Here is a 19,331-nt window from a genome sequence, read left to right on the forward strand (position 1 = left end):
GAGTCATATTTTTAGTATTGAACATTTGTATTGAATATATGTATTGAACATCTATATAGAACATATGTAATAACATCTTTCTTTTTAATTTTTATGTATGAACAATTAGTTGTATGAATGATGTTTATTTTATACAATATTATTCAATTTTAGTTCATAATAATTTATTGTTTGTTTTCTCAACAAAACCATTTTTATTATAATCCAATTTTATTACAATAAAAAAAATAAAAACAAATTAACTGGATACATTTCCGGCGGTTTTAAAACCCCGGTTAACTAAACCATGCAAATTAGGGGCGGTTTTGGGAGAACCCTAGCTAGTTCTGGCGGTTTTTCAGTAACCCCTCTAATACCGGCGGTTCTCACAAAACTCCGTTAATACCGGCGGTTTTCACAAAACTCCTGGTAATTCCGGCGGTTTTTGAAAACCCTCGTTATTTTCGGCGGTTCTGCAAAAAACCGCCGGTAATTACTTAGCGACGCAGGTTTTCCCAACGATTTTTCTAACCTTGGGTAACATATTTTCCGGAGGTTAAAACTGCCGGAAACGCAAAAAATAACCCTCGGTAGAAATCTAATTTTTTGTAGTGTACATGCACTAAGTTTTATGTATTTTGTTTGACTATATAATAGTCTTGACGAAATAAAGTAGCACAGTTTTGCACCAGAATATTCATATACTCTTCAGGTTCATGGCATCAGTGTTTTAACCTGTTGCTGAAATTTTCAGTTTGCTGTAGATTTCATTGCTAATAGATTTGAATTTGCAGGATGATAGTGATAATGTCACTCATTTTTAATGTTAGCGCGAGAACCTATAATTCCATTCAGTGATAGACCATTTAAAGTACTCAGAATAAATAAAGAAATTATTAAATTGAACACATAATATTTGTCCGGATTCCTACATTGATTGGATTTGATGCTTACTAATAAATATTAAATATTGCTATTGGTTAGCCAAGCATAGTTTTTTCTTTAGAAGAAGGTCCTGAGATTCTTTTCAAGGCCCTTCTGTTTTTCATTGCCTCAGGTTAATTAACCTTACCAAGTGTTACTATATGGGAACACAAAGGTTTTTTCTCTCTCTTGGTATCACCTGTTATATCTTTTGAGATGTTAGCAAACATTCTTTTTAGGCCTTTTCTAGTTATGTAATTCATTTGTTTTTCGAATAGATTGAAAGCGTTTATATGTGAAACCAATCTCTGTTCAAAGTTTCACATCGACTAGAGATTATACCAATTTACAATATATAAGTGTGTGCAAATCTTATTTTACAAACCGATTTTGTAAGTAAAATTAGACTTAAAATTCATTTCTTAATATATATTGGATCACTATCTGACCATCTACTAATGTCAAATCTTATGCTCAATATCTATATATTGTTAGTGATTGTTATGAGAGTAGTTCAATATCACAACTCATCCAACATTAGACAAACACCCTCCATCAACAAACACATGTTTTTTTCCTTTAATGAACACACATATATATCCTGGACAAGACTTTAATCCATCTCGATGACATTAATTATCCTTTCTATTTTCATCACAAGTTAGTTTCTGCCTACCAACTCTCCTTTCATTTCACTTTCAATGTTTATGATTTTAGGAAAAGGTTATTATATATGTAGACACACACCTTAATCCTTCAACAGCATTGAGAAATTAATTCAAGAAAATAATAATATTTTTAATTTTATAGTTGACATCTTAAATTATTTCACGTTTTTAAAATAAAAAAATTTCATGTTAATATATTTATATATATTTTTTATGAATGTTAAGTAAAATACGGGTGTTTGTTTATTCTTAAAAATTCCATGTTGCTATATTCTTGAAAACCATATTCCTAAAAATCTCAACTATTTTTAAAAATAATAGATATAAAGAAGATATTAAAGTAATTAATAGATACACGTCAATATATTTACCAAACCTTAGCTCAGATCTTTCGCTGTTTGTATTTTTTGCATTAAAATGTCGAGTTGCCTACTTCCTGCTTCTCTCTATATATAGATAGTTATGGCAATTGTCAAAACCATCATCACATAGCTATACAACACTTCAATGGAGTTTGGAAGTGCTCACAACTTTCTAGAGGGCAAAGCCATTTTAGTCATTGGTGCAACGGGATTCCTGGCAAAACGTATTTCTTCTTCCAAATTGTAACATACTTTGTACAACAGAATTGATTATCAGTACAGTATGATTAATCTTTGTTAGTGTTAATGCAGTTTTGGTGGAGAAGATATTAAGGGTTCAGCCAAACATAAAAAAGCTATACCTACTTCTAAGAGCAGGAAATTCAGAAGAAGCTACACAACGTCTGCACGATGAGGTAGTCATTATTGACTTAACTTATCTTTATTTGTAATCATAACTTTAACTGAGCACATATGTATCAGGTTCTGTCGAAGGATTTGTTCAAGGTGCTACGAGGAATGTGGGGTGCAGAGTTTGTCTCCTTCATATCTGAGAAGGTGTTGGCTGTTGGTGGCGATGTTTCTGTTGAGAACTTGGGAATCAAAGACACAAAGCTGAGGGAAAAGTTGTGGGAAGAGACAGACATCATAATAAATTCTGCTGCTACTACCAAGTTTTATGAGAGGTTAATTATTTTTAAACTAAAAATAGTGAATTCTTGTAATGTCTGATACGTTAATTTTCAATATGTATATAATTTGTTGTTTTTTTCCTACAGATTGGATGTTGCGATGGGGATTAATACGATGGGTGCTCTTCACGTTCTGAACTTTGCCAAGAACTGTAGTAAATTACAAATGCTTCTTCATGTATCTACAGGTACGTGTTTATAATAAGAAACGTGGAAAAGCTTTGATGATATTAACAGAATAAGTTTATCTTGTTCCCACATTAAACTAAGCATTTATTAAAGTGTAATGCAAATTCTAGAAGAATGTAGAAGCTCCTTAAATAGAAGAATTGAAATGTAATACAAGTTCTAGAATATTCTAGAAAAACCTAAGATAGGAAGAAAAATCAAGAATATTCTACATAGGTAAAAATCTAGAACATTCCACATAAGTTGTGGCTAGTATGTTCTAGAATAATCTATGGGTCTATAAATACCCATGAACTCTACCATTTGATGTATGAAGCCAACATCTACCATTTGTATGAGCTAACATCTACTACAACTAAAGACAACTACAACACTTCTTCCAACTACTACTTCTACATTCAACTATCTCTACATTTTCTCTATCCCATCAACTACTCCTTTCACAACCTTAAAATACTAACAGTGGTACCAGAGCTACGTTCGGTCATCTACTGGGCGTAGATAAAATTTTCAACTACCTCAAACAAAACTATAACTCATTCTACTACTTCCAAATATATTCTCAACACATGGCTACTACTAATCAAACATCATCAATTCCAGTACCTATTTTCAAAGGAGAAAATTATGATTTTTGGAGTGTCAAAATGAAGACATTCTTCCGCTCTCAAGATTTATGGGATATCATAGAAGAGGGATTCAATATTCCAGAAGACACCTCTACTCTTACTGCAGCTCAAAAGAAGGAGTTGAAAGAAAACAAGCAGAAGGATTCAAGGGCTTTATTTGTTCTTCAACAAGCAGTTGATGAGACAATTTTTTCAAGGATAATTGGTGCCACAAGTGCAAAACAAGCTTGGAACACAATACAAGAGGAGTTTCAAGGAAGTGACGAGGTACGCAATATTAAACTTCATTCTCTAAGACGAGAGTTTGAATTATTAAGAATGAAAGAATCTGAGACCATTAAAGACTACTATTCTAGAATAAAAGAAATAGTTAGTCAGATGAGAGCCTATGGGGAAAATATTCTTGACAAAAAGATCGTTGAGAAAATTTTAATTTCTATTCCCCAAAAGTATGATGCAATCGCAACCGCGATTGAACAAACAAAAGATTTGGCTACATTGTCAGTCACACAACTAATGGGCTCTCTTGAAGCTTATGAACAAAGATTGAAAAGGCATGAAGAAGACTCGGTTGAAAATGCCTTTCAATCAAAACTAAAATTACGGTCTCAGAATAAAGAATATGAAGGAAATAAAAGTAGAGAAGAAATTTCTAGAAATAAAGAAAATCCTAGAAGCTTCTCTAAGACTCGTCAAGAAAAATATCCTCCATGTGGCATATGTAAAAAGACAAGTCACTTGGAAAAAAATTGTTGGCATCATGGAAAACCTCAATGCCACTATTGCAAGAAATTTGGTCACGTAGAAAAGTATTGTCGTAATAAAAATAAGTATCAAGCAAACTTTGCGGAAGAAGATAATCAAGAGAAACTCTTATTCTACGCCAATCAAGAATCTTCTGGTAGAGAAGGAAGTTGGTACTTGGATAGTGGATGCAGCAATCACATGGCGAAAGATCAAAGCATCTTCAAAGACATTGATAAATCTGTCAATGTCAAAGTTCGGCTAGGAAATGGCACCACAGTGGAGTCTCGAGGCAAAGGAACTGTCATGGTGGAGACAAAGAAAGGTACGAAATTCATCAAGGATGTTTTACTAGTTCCAAATCTTAAAGAAAATCTTTTAAGTATTGGCCAAATGATGGAGAATGGATATTCTCTTCATTTTGAGAAAGATACATGCAAAATTTATGACAATAAAATGATAGAAATTGGCCAAGTAAAAATGGAGAAGAGAAATAGAAGCTTTCCTATAAGCTTCAAACCTGGAACTAATATTGCCATGAAGGTAGAAGTTGATGACTCATGGCTTTGGCATAGGAGATTTGGCCACTTCAACACACATGCCTTAAAACTTCTATATACGAAAAACATGATGAGAGATCTTCCATGCTTGAAGGAGAATAATGAATCATGTGAAGGATGTCTCCTCGGAAAACAACATCGATTACCATTCTCGACAGACAAAGCATGGAGAGCAAAAGACTTATTGGAGTTGATTCATACCGATGTTTGCGGACCGATGAGAACACCTTCACATCATAACAACAGGTATTTCATCCTCTTCATTGATGACTTCTCTAGAATGACATGGGTCTATTTCTTAAAGGCAAAGTCAGAAGTTTTTGGAGTATTCAAGAAATTCAAGGCCCTTGTTGAGAAGCAAAGTGGAAAACAGCTAAAAGTACTTAGAAGTGATCGTGGCAAGGAGTACACATCTCACGAGTTTGACAAATTCTGTGAAGATGAAGGCATAGAGCGACAACTTACAGTCGCATATACTCCACAACAAAATGGCGTGTCAGAGAGAAAGAATCGCACAGTTATGGAGATGGCAAGATCAATGCTGAAAGAGAAAAGTATGCCTAATACTTTTTGGGCTGAAGCAGTTTACACTGCAGTTTATATTCTAAACAGATGTCCAACTAAAGCAGTCCAAGACAAGACTCCTATTGAAGCTTGGAGTGGGAGAAAGCCATCGGCTAAACACCTACGAGTATTTGGATCTATCTGCTACATACATGTTCCTGATCAAAGGAGGCACAAGCTTGAAGACAAAACTATACGGGGAATATTTTTGGGATATAGCACACAGTCAAAAGGCTATCGAGTTTACAACCTACAAACTAAAAAGCTCATCATCAGTCGAGATGTTGAAGTTGATGAAAATGCTTCTTGGAATTGGGAAGAAGAAAAAGTTGTTAAAAGCAACATTCTACTTCCAGTGCAACAATCTCAAGAAGAAACTCAAGAAGAGGAAGAAAATTTAGGTACGCTTTCTCCACCTCCACAACAAGATTCTTCACCTGAATCTAGTCCAAGAAGAGTAAGATCTTTGGTAGACATATATGAAACTTGCAATATGGCCGTGATTGAGCCTAACTGTTATGAAGAAGCATCAAAGCAAGAAGTACGGTCAAGGAAATGGAGGAAGAAGATCAAATTGAAGATATGTTACCACGACAAAGATTTGAACTACTGCACACAATGCTTGGAGTTACCGAATAAGGAGGAGTATTAAAGTGTAATGCAAATTCTAGAAGAATGTAGAAGCTCCTTAAATAGAAGAATTGAAATGTAATACAAGTTCTAGAATATTCTAGAAAAACCTAAGATAGGAAGAAAAATCAAAAATATTCTACATAGGTAAAAATCACTAGTAAAAAATCGGGTTTTTACAGCGCACATTATGCCACGGTTCAACGAAAACCGCAGCATAATGGTGCGCGGTGGCAGTTTTGTAAATAAAACGAACATATATGCCGCGGTTCTACTGGGAACCGCGGCATATACCCCAGTCAACCATTGCCTTTGACGCCACGTATGAATAAAAAATTAAATAACAGAGTATATGCCGCGGTTCTCTGCACAACCGCGGCATATACCCAGCCAATTTATTGCAGGTGCTGACTGGGTCAGAGAATTTCAGAAGTTACAGGGGGTATATGCCGCGGTTCCCCAGAGAACCGCGGCATATACCCCCTGTAACTTCTGAAATTCTCTGAAAGGCAGTTGGGGAGACAGTTGTGTTGAACACGTTTCAGGGGTATATGCCGCGGTTCTACGAGCAACCGCGGCATATTCTCCTATCTGAAATTAATTTAATGTTTATTTGAAATATTTCGAGGTATATGCCGCGGTTGCCCGCTGAACCGCGGCATATAGTTTGAAAATAATTTCAAAAATGCCATTTCTGATAATTTTTTAAATTAGTATATGCCGCGGTTGGACGTGAAACCGCGACATATTCCCCTTTTATACCGCGGTTAAGTAGTGAACCGCGGTAGATTCCCCCGTTCAGAGTTAAAAATTAAAACTTGGAACAGTGTCGTCTTCCTCGCGCGTTCTCTGTTTTCTTTCGCGTTTCTTCTCCTCCGAACCACCCATCACCTCAGATTTCGCGTTTTTCACCGTTTAAACTCAGAATTGTTCGGTCATTATTCATTTTTGACGATAAAAACGAGTTTTAGCCGATCAAAATCGTGATTTTGTTGCGTTTTTCACCCTCACCGCCGTCGTTCCTCTTCCAGGTATTTATGTCCTTTTGCATTCTTAACGTTATTTCTTCATTAGTTTTGGTAATGTATGAAGTTTCTATAGTTTTGGTAATGTATGGTATAATTTTTGCTTTAATTTTGATAATGCATGAAATTGTTATAGTTTTGGTAATGTATGGTATGGTTTTTGCTATAGTTTTGGTAATGTACATGCAATTCGGTCAGATCATGATGAGGGAATATACATATGATGAATCCATATCTTTATGTATGAATTTTCAATTTGGATACTATTACATGTTTTGTTAATTTATATGATATTACATAAGTCTTGAAAGAAAATTTAATGTTGTTATTTATTTTGACAGATATATGGCTGATCATCCACATTCTTCAGGGGATGAGGCTCCCCCACCCAGATCCACTAGAGGACCCACTAGGATGAAACAACTATTAATCAGGAAAAATAGTGGTGAAAGAACTCCGGTGAATGTGAATGTCACCACGGGTGTGGCAACTGGCCCCTATGCAGATGACTTCCGATCATACCTTGGAGTAGTGGCACGTGATAAGATTAGCATTCTCATTCCATCTTTTGATCATGTGTCCGAGGGTGATCGGAACATTATTTGGCAAGATATATTGGTAAGTTAGTTAATAGCATTTGAATTATAATTTGTTTATATTGATAATTTTGTACTAATACAACTTTATTATGTTTTTTTCAGATGACATTTGACATTCCAAATGTCCCAACACTTAGAAATAAGTGTTTGTCAACTGTTGCAGAAAATTTCAGAAACTTTAAAAGCAAGTTGACATCAAGGTACATCTTTGGACACCTTAAACATAAAACTCCATGTAATGCATATAAGTCCATTGATGAGGAGACTTGGCGGGTTTTTAAAGAGAGTCGGATGTCAGAGGAATGGCAGGTTAGTGTAGTTCATATTATTCAATTCCTCATTAACAAATATATATCATATGAACTCATTAATTAATGTGTATGTGACAGGCAATTAGAAGCAAAGCACAAGGAACAAGTGCTAAGAACAAAAACCCCCACCTATTATCTCGTGGTGGGTATAGGAAGCTTGAGGAGAAAATCCTCAAGCAAAAGGCAGATGCTATACCACCATCTCAGAGTGGTAGCCCTCCTCAGCCTCCTTCTCCACCGTCTAGACATGAGAAATGGAAGTTGGCCCGTATGCGACCATCGGGCACCTACTCTTCCGACACTGCACGAGAGATTTCTGAAAAAATTGTAAGTTATCACTGTTCCTAAAATAATAAATATTGTCATTATACATACTACATTAAACTATTTAAAGAATAATGGTGTTTTGTAATGTTACAGGACGCCTTGGTTGAGCAGAGCTCCCAAGGCCAATTCACTCCAGAGGGTCGCCAGGATATTCTTGCTGCTGCAATTGGACGACCTGAGCACCCTGGACGTGTACGTGCTGCAGGTCCTGGAGTAGGCATTACGGATTATTTTGGGAGCTCTTCTCGTCAGCCTTCATATTCGTACAGCGATACACAAAGGATGACAGAAGAGATCACAAAAAAGGTCCGACAAGACCTTATGCAGGAGATCAGGGCCGAGGTGAGGGCTGAATTCCAGATGCTCTACCAGGAGCAGTTTCAGAGCATGCGCCCGATGCAGTCTCCTATAGAGGAACATGTGGTCCCTCCCCCTCCCACAGGTAAACTTAATAAACATTTATGTGCAATTATTTCTATCTCTTGTATAATCTAACATTTACTCTGACAGGGAGAAGCGGCAAAGGAAGTTGTTCCGCATCAGCCATCCCAGAGGATGACATGGACGATGGTAGTCCATGTCTGCTATACATTTTAGAAGAAGATGAGATGGTGCTGGTAGCTCGTGGAACAGAGTTTAGGTCAGCGACTGTATGTCATGGTATGCAACTATTAGAGGATGAGGTGAAGGTCTCAATGGATGAAATGATCATGCCAGATGCCTCGGTTCCACTGTCCACGGAAGAGATTTTCACTGTGGAACAAGCATATAAGTCGTTTATCACTTGGCCTAAATTTTTGGTTAAACCAGTTTCTGACCCCTCGGTATGAAATTCTTCTTTACACTTCTCAATTTTAAAGGTTTTTGATGTCAAAACTTATCTTATCTTTTCATGTAACAACAGACGCAGGAACAACAGAAGATTCCTCTATCTGAGGATGACCCTCTTTCTTCATTGCATCTACTTGCTGACATCCTTGATGATAAGCCTTTGGAGGTTCAGTATGATGCTAATGTATTTGGGCATGGCTCTGAGGTCCCAATATACCTTAATAGCCAAGATGTCCGTGAGCTTGCGTCGGGAACACAAGAGTTGAATATTTCAATTATTCAACTATGGACGATGTAAGTCTATGACCAATTATTTATATATAAAATTGATTTATATATCAAGTATCCTTATATCAAAGTTAATTTTTGATTTCAGGTATATGTTTGGGGTCGCTAATAAGTTGGGGCGTTCTGATGATTATGGATTCATTGATCCCCAAGAAATTCATGAATCAAATGATTTTGACCATATCAACATGAGTCTGATAAGAAGTTTTGGAAGGGGCAAGAAAATATACTTTTTGCCTTATATTTCCGGGTAAGTGAACTTTGTTAACATAATAATGTTCCATATGTGATTTTAATATTTAATAGTTACGTTATTATGAATTTCAGGCGCCATTGGCAACTTCTTGTTATGTCTGTGCAAGACAACTATGCTTTGTGGTTCTGCTCATTGCACAGGCCTCCTCCCACACAACTCAGACAAGCAATTGATTGGTAAGAACCTCAATGTTTGGACTTTCTTTGTTATATAACTGAATGCTAAAACATTTTTTTATATACAGTTCTATTCCAGCAAGTATGATGATGGACGGGAGATCAATTGCTAAGAGTAGAAAGATTGCTTGGATTTCTCTCAAGGTTTGACATATGCTAAAGTCTGACTTTGTTATAATTGTTTTATAACAAATGTTATTCACTAACTATTATCAACTGTGATGATATATTGTAGTGTAACAGACAAAATGGGTCATATGAGTGTGGATACTATGTAATGTATTGGATGACCCATATTGTTCGTTCTCACATCACAAGAAGCTGGGAAACGGTAATATTTAACTTTAACAAATTTTGATTTTTTAACAAATGTTGAATTCATATACACTAATTAAAATGAATTGTCTTTTGCAGAGATTCAAGACTACTACACCAGTTCCTGAGAAGTCACTACTATTCATTAGGAACGCTGCTGCGAAGTATATAGTTAGATTATACAATAGCTCTTAGATTTAGATTTAAACAATGCATTTGATTAGATAGAATTTTCTTAGACTCTCTACTTTATTTGATGTTGAAATACATTTGAACATGTGTTTGTTATGTTGAAATTGAATTTCTGTAAATGTTTTTATATGCAGGTCTGTTTTTGTGGTAATGGATATCACAAAAACAGACCTGCAATTTTAAAAAACTGCAGGGGAATATGCCGCGGTTCTAACCACAACCGCGGCATATAGTGCTTCGTTTTTTTTTTACAAACGAGACATATGGCCGCGGTTTTGACACTAACCGCGGCATATTCGTCGGCCTATATGCCGCGGTTGAACCGCGGCATATAGTGCATTTTTTAATTTTTTTTTTAAATTTTTTTTAGGGTTTAGGCAGCGGTTCCCTAGACAACCGCGGCATATTCCGCAGCCTATATACCGCGGTTCGAACCGCGGCATAAAGTGTCTGACTTACTACCGCGGCTGAATATGCCGCGGTTCAAGAACCGCGACATATAGTGAAAATCAACCGCGGTAAAAGCCCCTCGCTGCACTAGTGAATCTAGAACATTCCACATAAGTTGTGACTAGTATGTTCTAGAATAATCTATGGGTCTATAAATACCCATGAACTCTACCATTTGATGTATGAAGCCAACATCTACCATTTGTATGAGCTAACATCTACTACAACTAAAGACAACTACAACACTTCTTCCAACTACTACTTCTACATTCAACTATCTCTACATTTTCTCTATCCCATCAACTACTCCTTTCACAACCTTAAAATACTAACAGCATTCTTTTTTTCTTTTCAGCTTACGTATGCGGTGAGCGCAAAGGACCTGTGGCAGAGAAACCTTTTCATATGGGTGAGACCCTAAATGGGTCCTCAAGATTAGACATCAACTTAGAAAAACTGTTAACCGAAGAAAAATTGAAGGAACTTGAAGCAGAAAATGCCAGTGAAAAAACAATCACATCGGTTATGAAAAGCCTTGGAACTGTAAGGTGATACGTGGAATTCAAAAAGAGGGCTTTGTTACCTAGGCAAAAATAGATCATATGTTACGAGAATAGGCAAATTCAATTCAAAATACAAAAATGGGGAAGTCGTGGGGGGCCAAAACGACTTCAAATGAAGAAGTCGTGCCCCCTGCACGACTTCACGCTGTGCATTTGACCAGTGGTGAAGTCGTGCACCCTAAAAACGATTTCTGGATCCTGTAATCGATTACAAGGTACTGGTAATCGATTACACAATGTTGAAATCGTGACCCCCCTCCACGACTTCAGTGTAGTAGGCAAAAATGCTACTGGTAATCGATTACGACACTTCTGTAATCGATTACCAGTGTTTTAAGTGTGCACTTAAAACACGGTTCTTGCACACTTAAAACACGGGTAATCGATTACAGAAGTGTCGAAATCGATTACTAGTAGTATTTTTGCCTACTACACTGAAGTCGTGCAGGGGGTCATGATTTGAACATTGTGTAATCGATTATAGGATCTTGTAATCGATTACAAGACCCAGAAGTCGTTTTTAGGGTGCACCACTTCACCACTTGTCAAATGAACAGTGTGAAGTCGTGCAGGGGCACGACTTCTTCATTTGAAGTCGTTTTGGCCTCCCACGACTTCATATTTGGGCAAAAATTGCCCATTTACGTAATATTATAGGCAAATATGCCTAGTTTGGTGCAAAAGCCCAAAAAGAGAGTTATTTCATTTTTCCTGTATTTTGGAAACCCTAAAATTTGGATGTTGAATGTTTGGCAATTATACATTTGAATTCAGGTCAAACTTACACGGATGGCCAAATGTGTATGTATTTACGAAAGCAATGGGGGAACAGATTTTGATGAACATGAAAGGTGATATACCATTGATCATTGCACGCCCCACCGTAATACTCAGCACTCACTCTGAACCATTTCCCGGTTGGATTGAAGGTGTCAGGTATATGTATTTCAAATAATTATGAGAATATTTAGAAATTTGTATATATTATGAATCTTCTCTTTATCTTTTAGGTGTATGGTGAAAGAAATTCTTACACAATTTAATTACGTGAATGCAGAACTATGGACCTCTTTGTTGCGATGTATGGTAAAGGAAAATTAAGAAGAAGCGTGGGTCGCCGGAGTACAATTATAGATGCGGCAAGTTATCAATTTATTCTTTTTCTTTTTCTTTTTCTCTCATAATTTTTTATTTGAAAACTGAAGAATAAACTGTGATGATTATGTATGCAGATACCAGCAGACATGGTGATAAACTCCATGATAGTAGCACTGGAGGCTTGTTCAAAGAGTTGTTCAAAGACATTGATTTATCATATTGGTTCTTCACTGAGAAATCCATTCAGAATTTCTGATCTTGAGGACTTGGCTCATCAATACTTTACAAAACATCCTTTGACAGACATGAATGGAAAACCAGTGGCTGTTCCCGAGAAAGTTACGTGGATGTCTAGTCTGAGTTCATTTCACAGATACATCAACATTCGATACATGCTAGCTCTCAAGGTTTGGACCTAATTGTTTCATGGAAATTAAAGCACACATATTTTTACCTTATATTCTAGTGTGTTTTTCAGATTGAGTTAAACTGAATAATAAATACAATTATATATTTATGTTACTATGCTATTTTTGCACTTTCTAATTCAATTTTTTGTCTCTTATTTCGAAGGGACTAAAGGTGATGAACAAAGTGTGCTGCTACGGTCACGAGGCATTTTACAATGAAAGTAAAGAGAAAGTGAAAAAGATGATGGGAATACTGAGACTTTATAAACCTTATCTCCTCTTTGAGGGAATGTAAGAAGAAAATACTCCTAAACTGATGTTCCAATTTCGGTTTTATGTATATATGATATATTTTTTGTGGATCGTCAATGACACAGCTTCGATGACAAGAACGCAGAAAATTTAAGGATGAAAATGAAGGGAAAAGATGACGATGATGTTGGAAGATTTAACTTTGATCCCACAACTATTGATTGGACTCACTATGTGTTAAACGCTCACATTCCTGGACTTGTGAAGTATGGTGTCAAGTAATTACGTTGGATTTGTTCTTTTGTGAGTTTCTTTCATATCTTCTGTGATACGTATTACTTTCTTCAAGGTTGTCGTTTTAGAGAAATGTTCCTATCCTAATAAATGTTTGTGCTAGCAAATGTACTTGAATCCTGTATCAGTCATATCTTCCTCTTCATCAAGTTCTTAATTCTCTTTCCTAATACGATATATGAATAATTTGTTCTCTGATCTTTTTAGTTTTTGTATACTTATTTTAGTCTCTTATTATTTTTAATTTTCTTAGCCTAAATTAACCCAAGTCCAATCCGTTTTCCATAAAAGCGTTTCTAATATATATAACTTTTGTCATTTTCTAACATCAAATCCACTTTCTTCTCGTCTTTGTGAATTATTTGACGTTTGAACCCTAACATGAATGAAATCTCATCAATTATCATTTATCACAGCAAAAAACCGTATAAATTATGACAAGTTATTAAACTGTCATATTTTTCACATAAAATATGATTGTTTAAACCATATTTTTAAATGATGATAAGCAATAAAAAAACCAATATTAATAAAAAATCATAATTTGTTGAAAACGAATCTATTGGTAATTTATAACTTTTGACCGATATTACGATTTATAGACAAATTATTTATAAAATTTAATTTATCGATAATTTACTTGTCTGTAAAATTTATTGAGAGAAATATTTCAAGAAATATCGACAGCACATGAAATGTCAGTAAATTATTATTATTAACAAATACTTTTATTCGTATTAGGACGAATAAGACAAAAATATTTATCAATAACTTAAACACTTTAAAGATAAAAAAAAAATTAGTTGATAACCGAAAAATATACAATAAATACAGTAGGTTATATTCTCAGCAACTAAATAAATATGCCAATACACAAACAAAAAGACAATCCCAATTCAAACCTGTCAATATTTCTATCTAAATAAAGACATGCAATACTTGTCAAACATACATATATTTCACAAATATAAGTAAATCCAATATCATAATATCAAATAAGGTAAGTTATTCAACTTGTAATAATACATGTAAGTACATAATTATGAAAATTCTTTTGGTCTTGTTGTCATTGGTGTTCTAGTTGTTTTCCTTGGGACAATGGGTTTTGGGCTGGGTTAGGTGCTATCTATTTTTAGATATGAGGCTTCTTCTTTCTATACATGCCTCCCACACTGCATACTATTAGTTCCCTAATATGTTTCTCCCAACCATAAGAAAAATAAAGTAGGAAAACTATAATACATAAATAATTTTTTTTGTCTGTTTTAAATTTATAATTTTTTTATTTTTAAACCAACTAATTGTATAGAAGTTATTGATATAAAATATATGAAACAAAATTTAAATAAAGTTCAATGTAAAATATAAATGTAATATTATTAAAAATATTAATTTTAATGAAAATATTATTATACATCTATATAAAAATTAAGTTTGGTCTTAAGTTGGAGAGGTATGAAGTTGTTCCAATTTAAAAAAAAAGAACTAAATTGAGATAAAATGACCAAATTGAGATTTTTTATAACACTTTCTACAATAGTGACATATGACATTATCACTGTCACATTACAATATTTTTGTCACATAACAGGATTTTCATTGGACATGTGACGAAGTTTTTGTTTTTGAAAAACAATTAAAAATCACGAACTGACATGTGACACTGAGTTAACATCGTCATCAGTGCTATACTAACAGAAATGATCAAATTGCATCAAATTTTTTTAAATGATGACTCAATTGAAACTACTAAAATCTAATTACTGAATTGAAAATCCAGTACAAATATAAAGATCATCCGAAGATTTTAATCAATGGTTAAATATTATGAAATATTCGTTATCCTATTAATTATGATAAAACTTATTTATTTCGAAAAGCCACTACAAAAATATTTTTAATGTAAAACAAAATAGAATATATAGATTAAAAAAGTATTTGTATGCTATTTTAATATGGTACTATATCTTATATGATATATATTTTCACTCTCCTGTTCTACTTTTTGTCATGAAAAACCAATTCGAAAATATCAATTTAAAGAGATGAGGCACCAATTTAACGAAATTCATTACCTGTTGTGATTACCGCATTCTTTCGAAGAACTAGTTTGAACATCATTGATAATTCAACCTAACATTTGTTTCAACTATGGAAACCTAGGCATTTTAGAATGACCCCTAATGATCACTTTCTACTACATATGCCTCCCACGTTGCACATCAGTCCTCTTATTAATATGTTTCTCCTGGCTGTCTGGGACGCTTGCTCTTCTCCAATTGTTGTTGTTCATACTCTCCAAAGGAGGGGGAGGTACCTGCAAAGATACTCCGACGCTCAAGTCAGACGTGAGTTATGGAGCCTCAGCTCTCAAGAGAGTGATTATAATACTGCTCTGAAATATTATTTAGGGTCTCTAGAACATAGAGAGAACGTACCTGGACCTTTGCCCTGTTACTGTATTTATAAGCAAAATAAGAATAACCACCTTACCTAAAAATGTGGTTAGTTACTTATAAATATCTTAACTGTTTAAAATATATAAGATATTTTATGTAATAAATCTAATATTTAAGATAAAATATCTTACTACATAACATGCCCCACAAGTCCGAGTTAACCGTTCCGTTTTACGGACGTGGTAACTATAGGACTTATGATTTTGATGGAGGCTGTATTCGCTGTATTAGAGATCGTGAACCAAGGATGACCGAGCGGTAGAGGCTGTATAGCCGAAGGTCATAGAAGCTGAATGCTTGAGGCCACGGACGGTAGAGGTCGAGTGGCATGTGAGGCCGAATGATTGAAGCCAAGCGGACGAACGTCAATGCGGCCGAATGGACAACATTAATGGCGTTGCACGGCCGAATACTTGAGCGCTCGTGGCCATGGATCGCTCGTGGCCATGGATTGACGAGCGGTTGAAGCCAAGGGGACGACTACCTTTGAGGTCGAACGTCGAATGTTTGACCGCTTGTGGCCATGGATTGACGAGCGTTTGAAGCCAAGGGCACGACTACCTTTGAGGTCGAACGGCCGTATGTTTGAACGCTCGTGGCTATGTATGGTCGAGCGGTTCAAATCAACGTGCAAATACCTTTGAGGCCGAACCGTCGACTGTTTGAACGCTCGTACACATGGATTGTCGAGCGGTTGAAAGCAAGGGTCGAAACACCTTTGAGGCCGAACAGCCGACTGTTTGAGCGCTCGTACACATGGATTGACGAGCGAGTTAAAGCAAAGGTCGGACACCTTTGAGGCCGAACGGCCGACTTCTTGAACGCTCGTACACAAGGATTGTCGAGCGATTGATGTTCTGGGTATTCTAGGGCGAACAACGACCAGAGGGAGTGTATCCCTTAGAACGCTCGTGGACATGGTTTGTCGAGCGGTTGACGTTCTGGATGTTCTAGGGCGAACAACGACCAGAGGGAGTGTATCCCTTAGAACGCTCGTGGACATGGTTTGTCGAGCGGTTGATTTCTGGGTGTTCTAGGGCGAACAACTACCAGGTCTAGGAGTGTTTTTCCCGGTTTTGCGTGCTTCAGCACGGACGAGTCTATGGTGTCCGCCTATGCATGTAAGGTGTGCTTATCTGTGCTGTAACATTTAGAGAAAAACAAACCAATGCATTTACAAAGTTTGGAAAATTTAACATAAAAAACAGATGTTGTAAGGCCGTTCGGTTTAGGTAGTAGAATGCTTGGTTTTCGGTTGACCGTTTACTATGACCTGCATAAGATATATATAAAATGTATAGATGAGACCGTTCGGTCGAGTTGTAAACCTGGCGGCCGAACGTCAGGCCAAATGATGGACGCTCGAGGCCGAGCGTCGAAGGGATCGAATGGTCGAACAGTCGTGTCGATGGATGGTCGAGCCGTAGAGGCCGAGTTGACGAACGTCAGTGAGGCTGAGTGCTGGACGCTGGTGAAAACGAATGCTGGAATGCTTGAGACGTAAACTGCCGAACGACTGAGGCGAAAGGGTGGAGGCCAAGCGGGCGAATGCCATTGAGACCTACAGATGAACGACTGAGGCAAGCGGACGAACGTTATCGAGTCCGACTGGCTGATCATCAGTGGGGTCGAATGGCCTAATGCTTGAGTGCTCGTGTAGACGTATGGTCGAGCAGTAGAGGCCGAAAGACCGAGAGTCAATGCGGCTGAGTGGTCGAAAGCAGGAATGTTCGAGGTTGAATGTTTGAACACATGAGACCGATTGGCCGAAAGGTTGAATGTTTGAACACATGAGACCATGTGTGGGCGAGCGCTAGCGACCGAACGTCAATGATGAGCGAAGTGCCGAACGGCCGCGAGAACGAATGCTAGAATGTTTGAGATCAAGGAGACTGAACACTGGACGCTGCCGAACGTCAGTGAGACCGAGGTGCCGAACGTCATGATGCTGAACCAGAGTATGGCCGAAGGCTGGAGTGCTCGTGTCAATGTATGTTCCAGCGGTAGAGGCCGAGTGACATGTGAGGCCGATCGCGAGGCCGAGTGACATGTGAGGCCGAACGCGGGGCCGAGTGGCACGTGAGGCCGAACGTCAGAACTGTTTGAACGCTCGACATATAGGTTGTCGAGCGGCCGAGTGGCACGTGAGGCCGAGGGCTGGGGACCGAACGTCAATGATGAGCGAAGTGCCGAACGCTCTAGGCCGAACGGCCACGACAGGGAATGCTCGAACGTGTGAGACGCAAATGGCCGAACGATTGAAGCAAAATGATGGAGGCTAAATGCTCGAACGTCATTGAGACGTGTGGCCGAACGGTCGAGGCCGCGGATGGCCGATCGTTATGGAGACAGGTGCCCGAATGGTTGAGGCCGCGGATGGCCGAACGACGATGAGACGGATGGTCGAACGATTGAGTCCAAGCGTCCGATCGTCATTAAGTCGGGTGGCCGAACGGTTGACCGCCAGGGAGGCCGATCGGCCGTACATCAGTTGGGTCGAACGGTGGGGTCGGATGACCAAAAATATGCGAGGGCGAACGGCGAAAATTCGGTCCTCCGGCCTCGTTGTCGTTCGGTCGAGTGCTGTAGTGCTTGTGGTCACTGAGCCGCTTTCTCACGAGCTAATGTCAAGGGAGGCGGAGATCAACCCTAAGATGTCCTTAAACGGTCGTTCTTCTAAATTAGTGTACGATCGGTTAAGGACGACCGTATGCTGTCGATCATCAGTGGTCGACAAAGTGGACGATCAGTTTGACGGCTGTACGCTGTCTATCATCAGTGGTCGACAAAGTGGGCGATCGGTCAAGGACGACCGTACCCTGTCTATCATCAGTGGTCGACAAATTGGGCGATCGGTCACGGACGACCGTATGCTGTATATCACCAATGGTCGACAAAGTGGGCGATCTTGGAGGATCGTTGAGTCTATGTGTCGGACTTATCGGAGGGTTCCGTGAAAGTAGGGTTCAGGCCAAATTAGTTGCTGCGTTCACAATGGATGGCGGCGGATTTCGGCAACGCCGGCCGAGGCCCTACAGAGGAGAGATAGGATGAGACCCTCCATGACAGAGAAGGAAGCATCTGTTCAGAGATTTTACTCGCGAACCCTAAATTGTCGAGGACGTTGGTGGTCAGGTAATGATAACCGAAGTTTGACATATGGGGATTAGAAATTTGGACGTCGTGGAGGCAGAAACAAAACGGCACGTGGATGCCGTTGGTGCTGCGGAAGACGCGGAAGATGGGTCGGACAATGCGGCAGACTTAGAGGCGCCGAAAGGGCTTGTCTCTGGTTTGGGTCTGACCCGCCAAGGGGTGCGATTTCTCAGAGGCACTTACTGGCGCGATTTCGTAGAGGCGCTCGCGGTGGAGTCAATGGCTCACGGAGGAGAATCCTGGCGGTGATGCGGCAGCTTCATCTTGATAGAGTTTTGTCCGGAAAAATGATTCGTGGAGGCCGAGGCTCCTCTTGTGGCTTCTTTGGGATGGCACTCGGCCCCACGGTGGGCGCCAAAATGTTTCGGTGTAGATATTTTCCCGTGTG

At 38.0% G+C, this 19,331-nt stretch overlaps 2 protein-coding genes across 3 annotated transcripts; both read left to right on the forward strand.

Moving 5' to 3' along the window:
* Positions 1-2,074: 2,074 nt before the first annotated feature.
* LOC124845694 (fatty acyl-CoA reductase 8-like) lies at positions 2,075-7,567 on the forward strand. The gene is made up of 5 exons (XM_088093222.1): positions 2,075-2,157; positions 2,246-2,349; positions 2,417-2,619; positions 2,713-2,813; positions 7,308-7,567. Exons 1-5 carry the CDS (start codon positions 2,079-2,081, stop codon positions 7,382-7,384), a joined length of 564 nt encoding a protein of 187 aa, XP_087949348.1. The 5' UTR covers positions 2,075-2,078; the 3' UTR covers positions 7,385-7,567.
* A 933-nt stretch (positions 7,568-8,500) lies between these two features.
* Positions 8,501-13,459, forward strand: LOC148196881 (alcohol-forming fatty acyl-CoA reductase-like). Of its 2 annotated transcripts, XM_088093220.1 has the most exons (9): positions 8,501-8,645; positions 8,714-9,027; positions 9,108-9,328; positions 9,411-9,572; positions 9,650-9,754; positions 9,823-9,898; positions 9,990-10,085; positions 10,169-10,233; positions 11,067-11,218. In XM_088093220.1, exons 1-9 carry the CDS (start codon positions 8,525-8,527, stop codon positions 11,080-11,082), a joined length of 1,176 nt encoding a protein of 391 aa, XP_087949346.1. In that variant the 5' UTR covers positions 8,501-8,524; the 3' UTR covers positions 11,083-11,218. The 2 variants fall into 2 exon arrangements, with proteins under 2 accessions (XP_087949346.1, XP_087949347.1); XM_088093221.1 differs by lacking the exons at positions 8,501-8,645; positions 8,714-9,027; positions 9,108-9,328; ... (1 more) ...; positions 9,650-9,754; positions 9,823-9,898 and adding exons at positions 12,049-12,210; positions 12,332-12,413; positions 12,507-12,779; positions 12,946-13,073; positions 13,160-13,459 and having other exon boundaries at positions 10,009-10,085; positions 11,067-11,259.
* Positions 13,460-19,331: the final 5,872 nt, after the last annotated feature.

Source organism: Vigna umbellata, chromosome 6 (assembly GCF_029865625.1).
Source record: "Vigna umbellata cultivar VRB3 chromosome 6, Vumbellata_1.0, whole genome shotgun sequence".
Lineage (NCBI taxonomy): Eukaryota > Viridiplantae > Streptophyta > Magnoliopsida > Fabales > Fabaceae > Vigna > Vigna umbellata.

Bases quoted from the DNA above. Each gene is read 5' to 3' on its own strand.
- LOC124845694 (XM_088093222.1), top strand. From the start codon at position 2,079: ATGGAGTTTGGAAGTGCTCACAACTTTCTAGAGGGCAAAGCCATTTTA. The intron at 2,158-2,245 runs GTATTTCTTCTT...GTGTTAATGCAG, and splicing joins AACGGGATTCCTGGCAAAAC to TTTTGGTGGAGAAGATATTA. The intron at 2,620-2,712 runs GTTAATTATTTT...TTTTTCCTACAG, and splicing joins ACTACCAAGTTTTATGAGAG to ATTGGATGTTGCGATGGGGA.
- LOC148196881 (XM_088093220.1), top strand. From the start codon at position 8,525: ATGCAGGAGATCAGGGCCGAGGTGAGGGCTGAATTCCAGATGCTCTAC. The intron at 9,573-9,649 runs GTAAGTGAACTT...TATGAATTTCAG, and splicing joins TTTTTGCCTTATATTTCCGG to GCGCCATTGGCAACTTCTTG. The intron at 10,086-10,168 runs GTAATATTTAAC...TGTCTTTTGCAG, and splicing joins TCACAAGAAGCTGGGAAACG to AGATTCAAGACTACTACACC.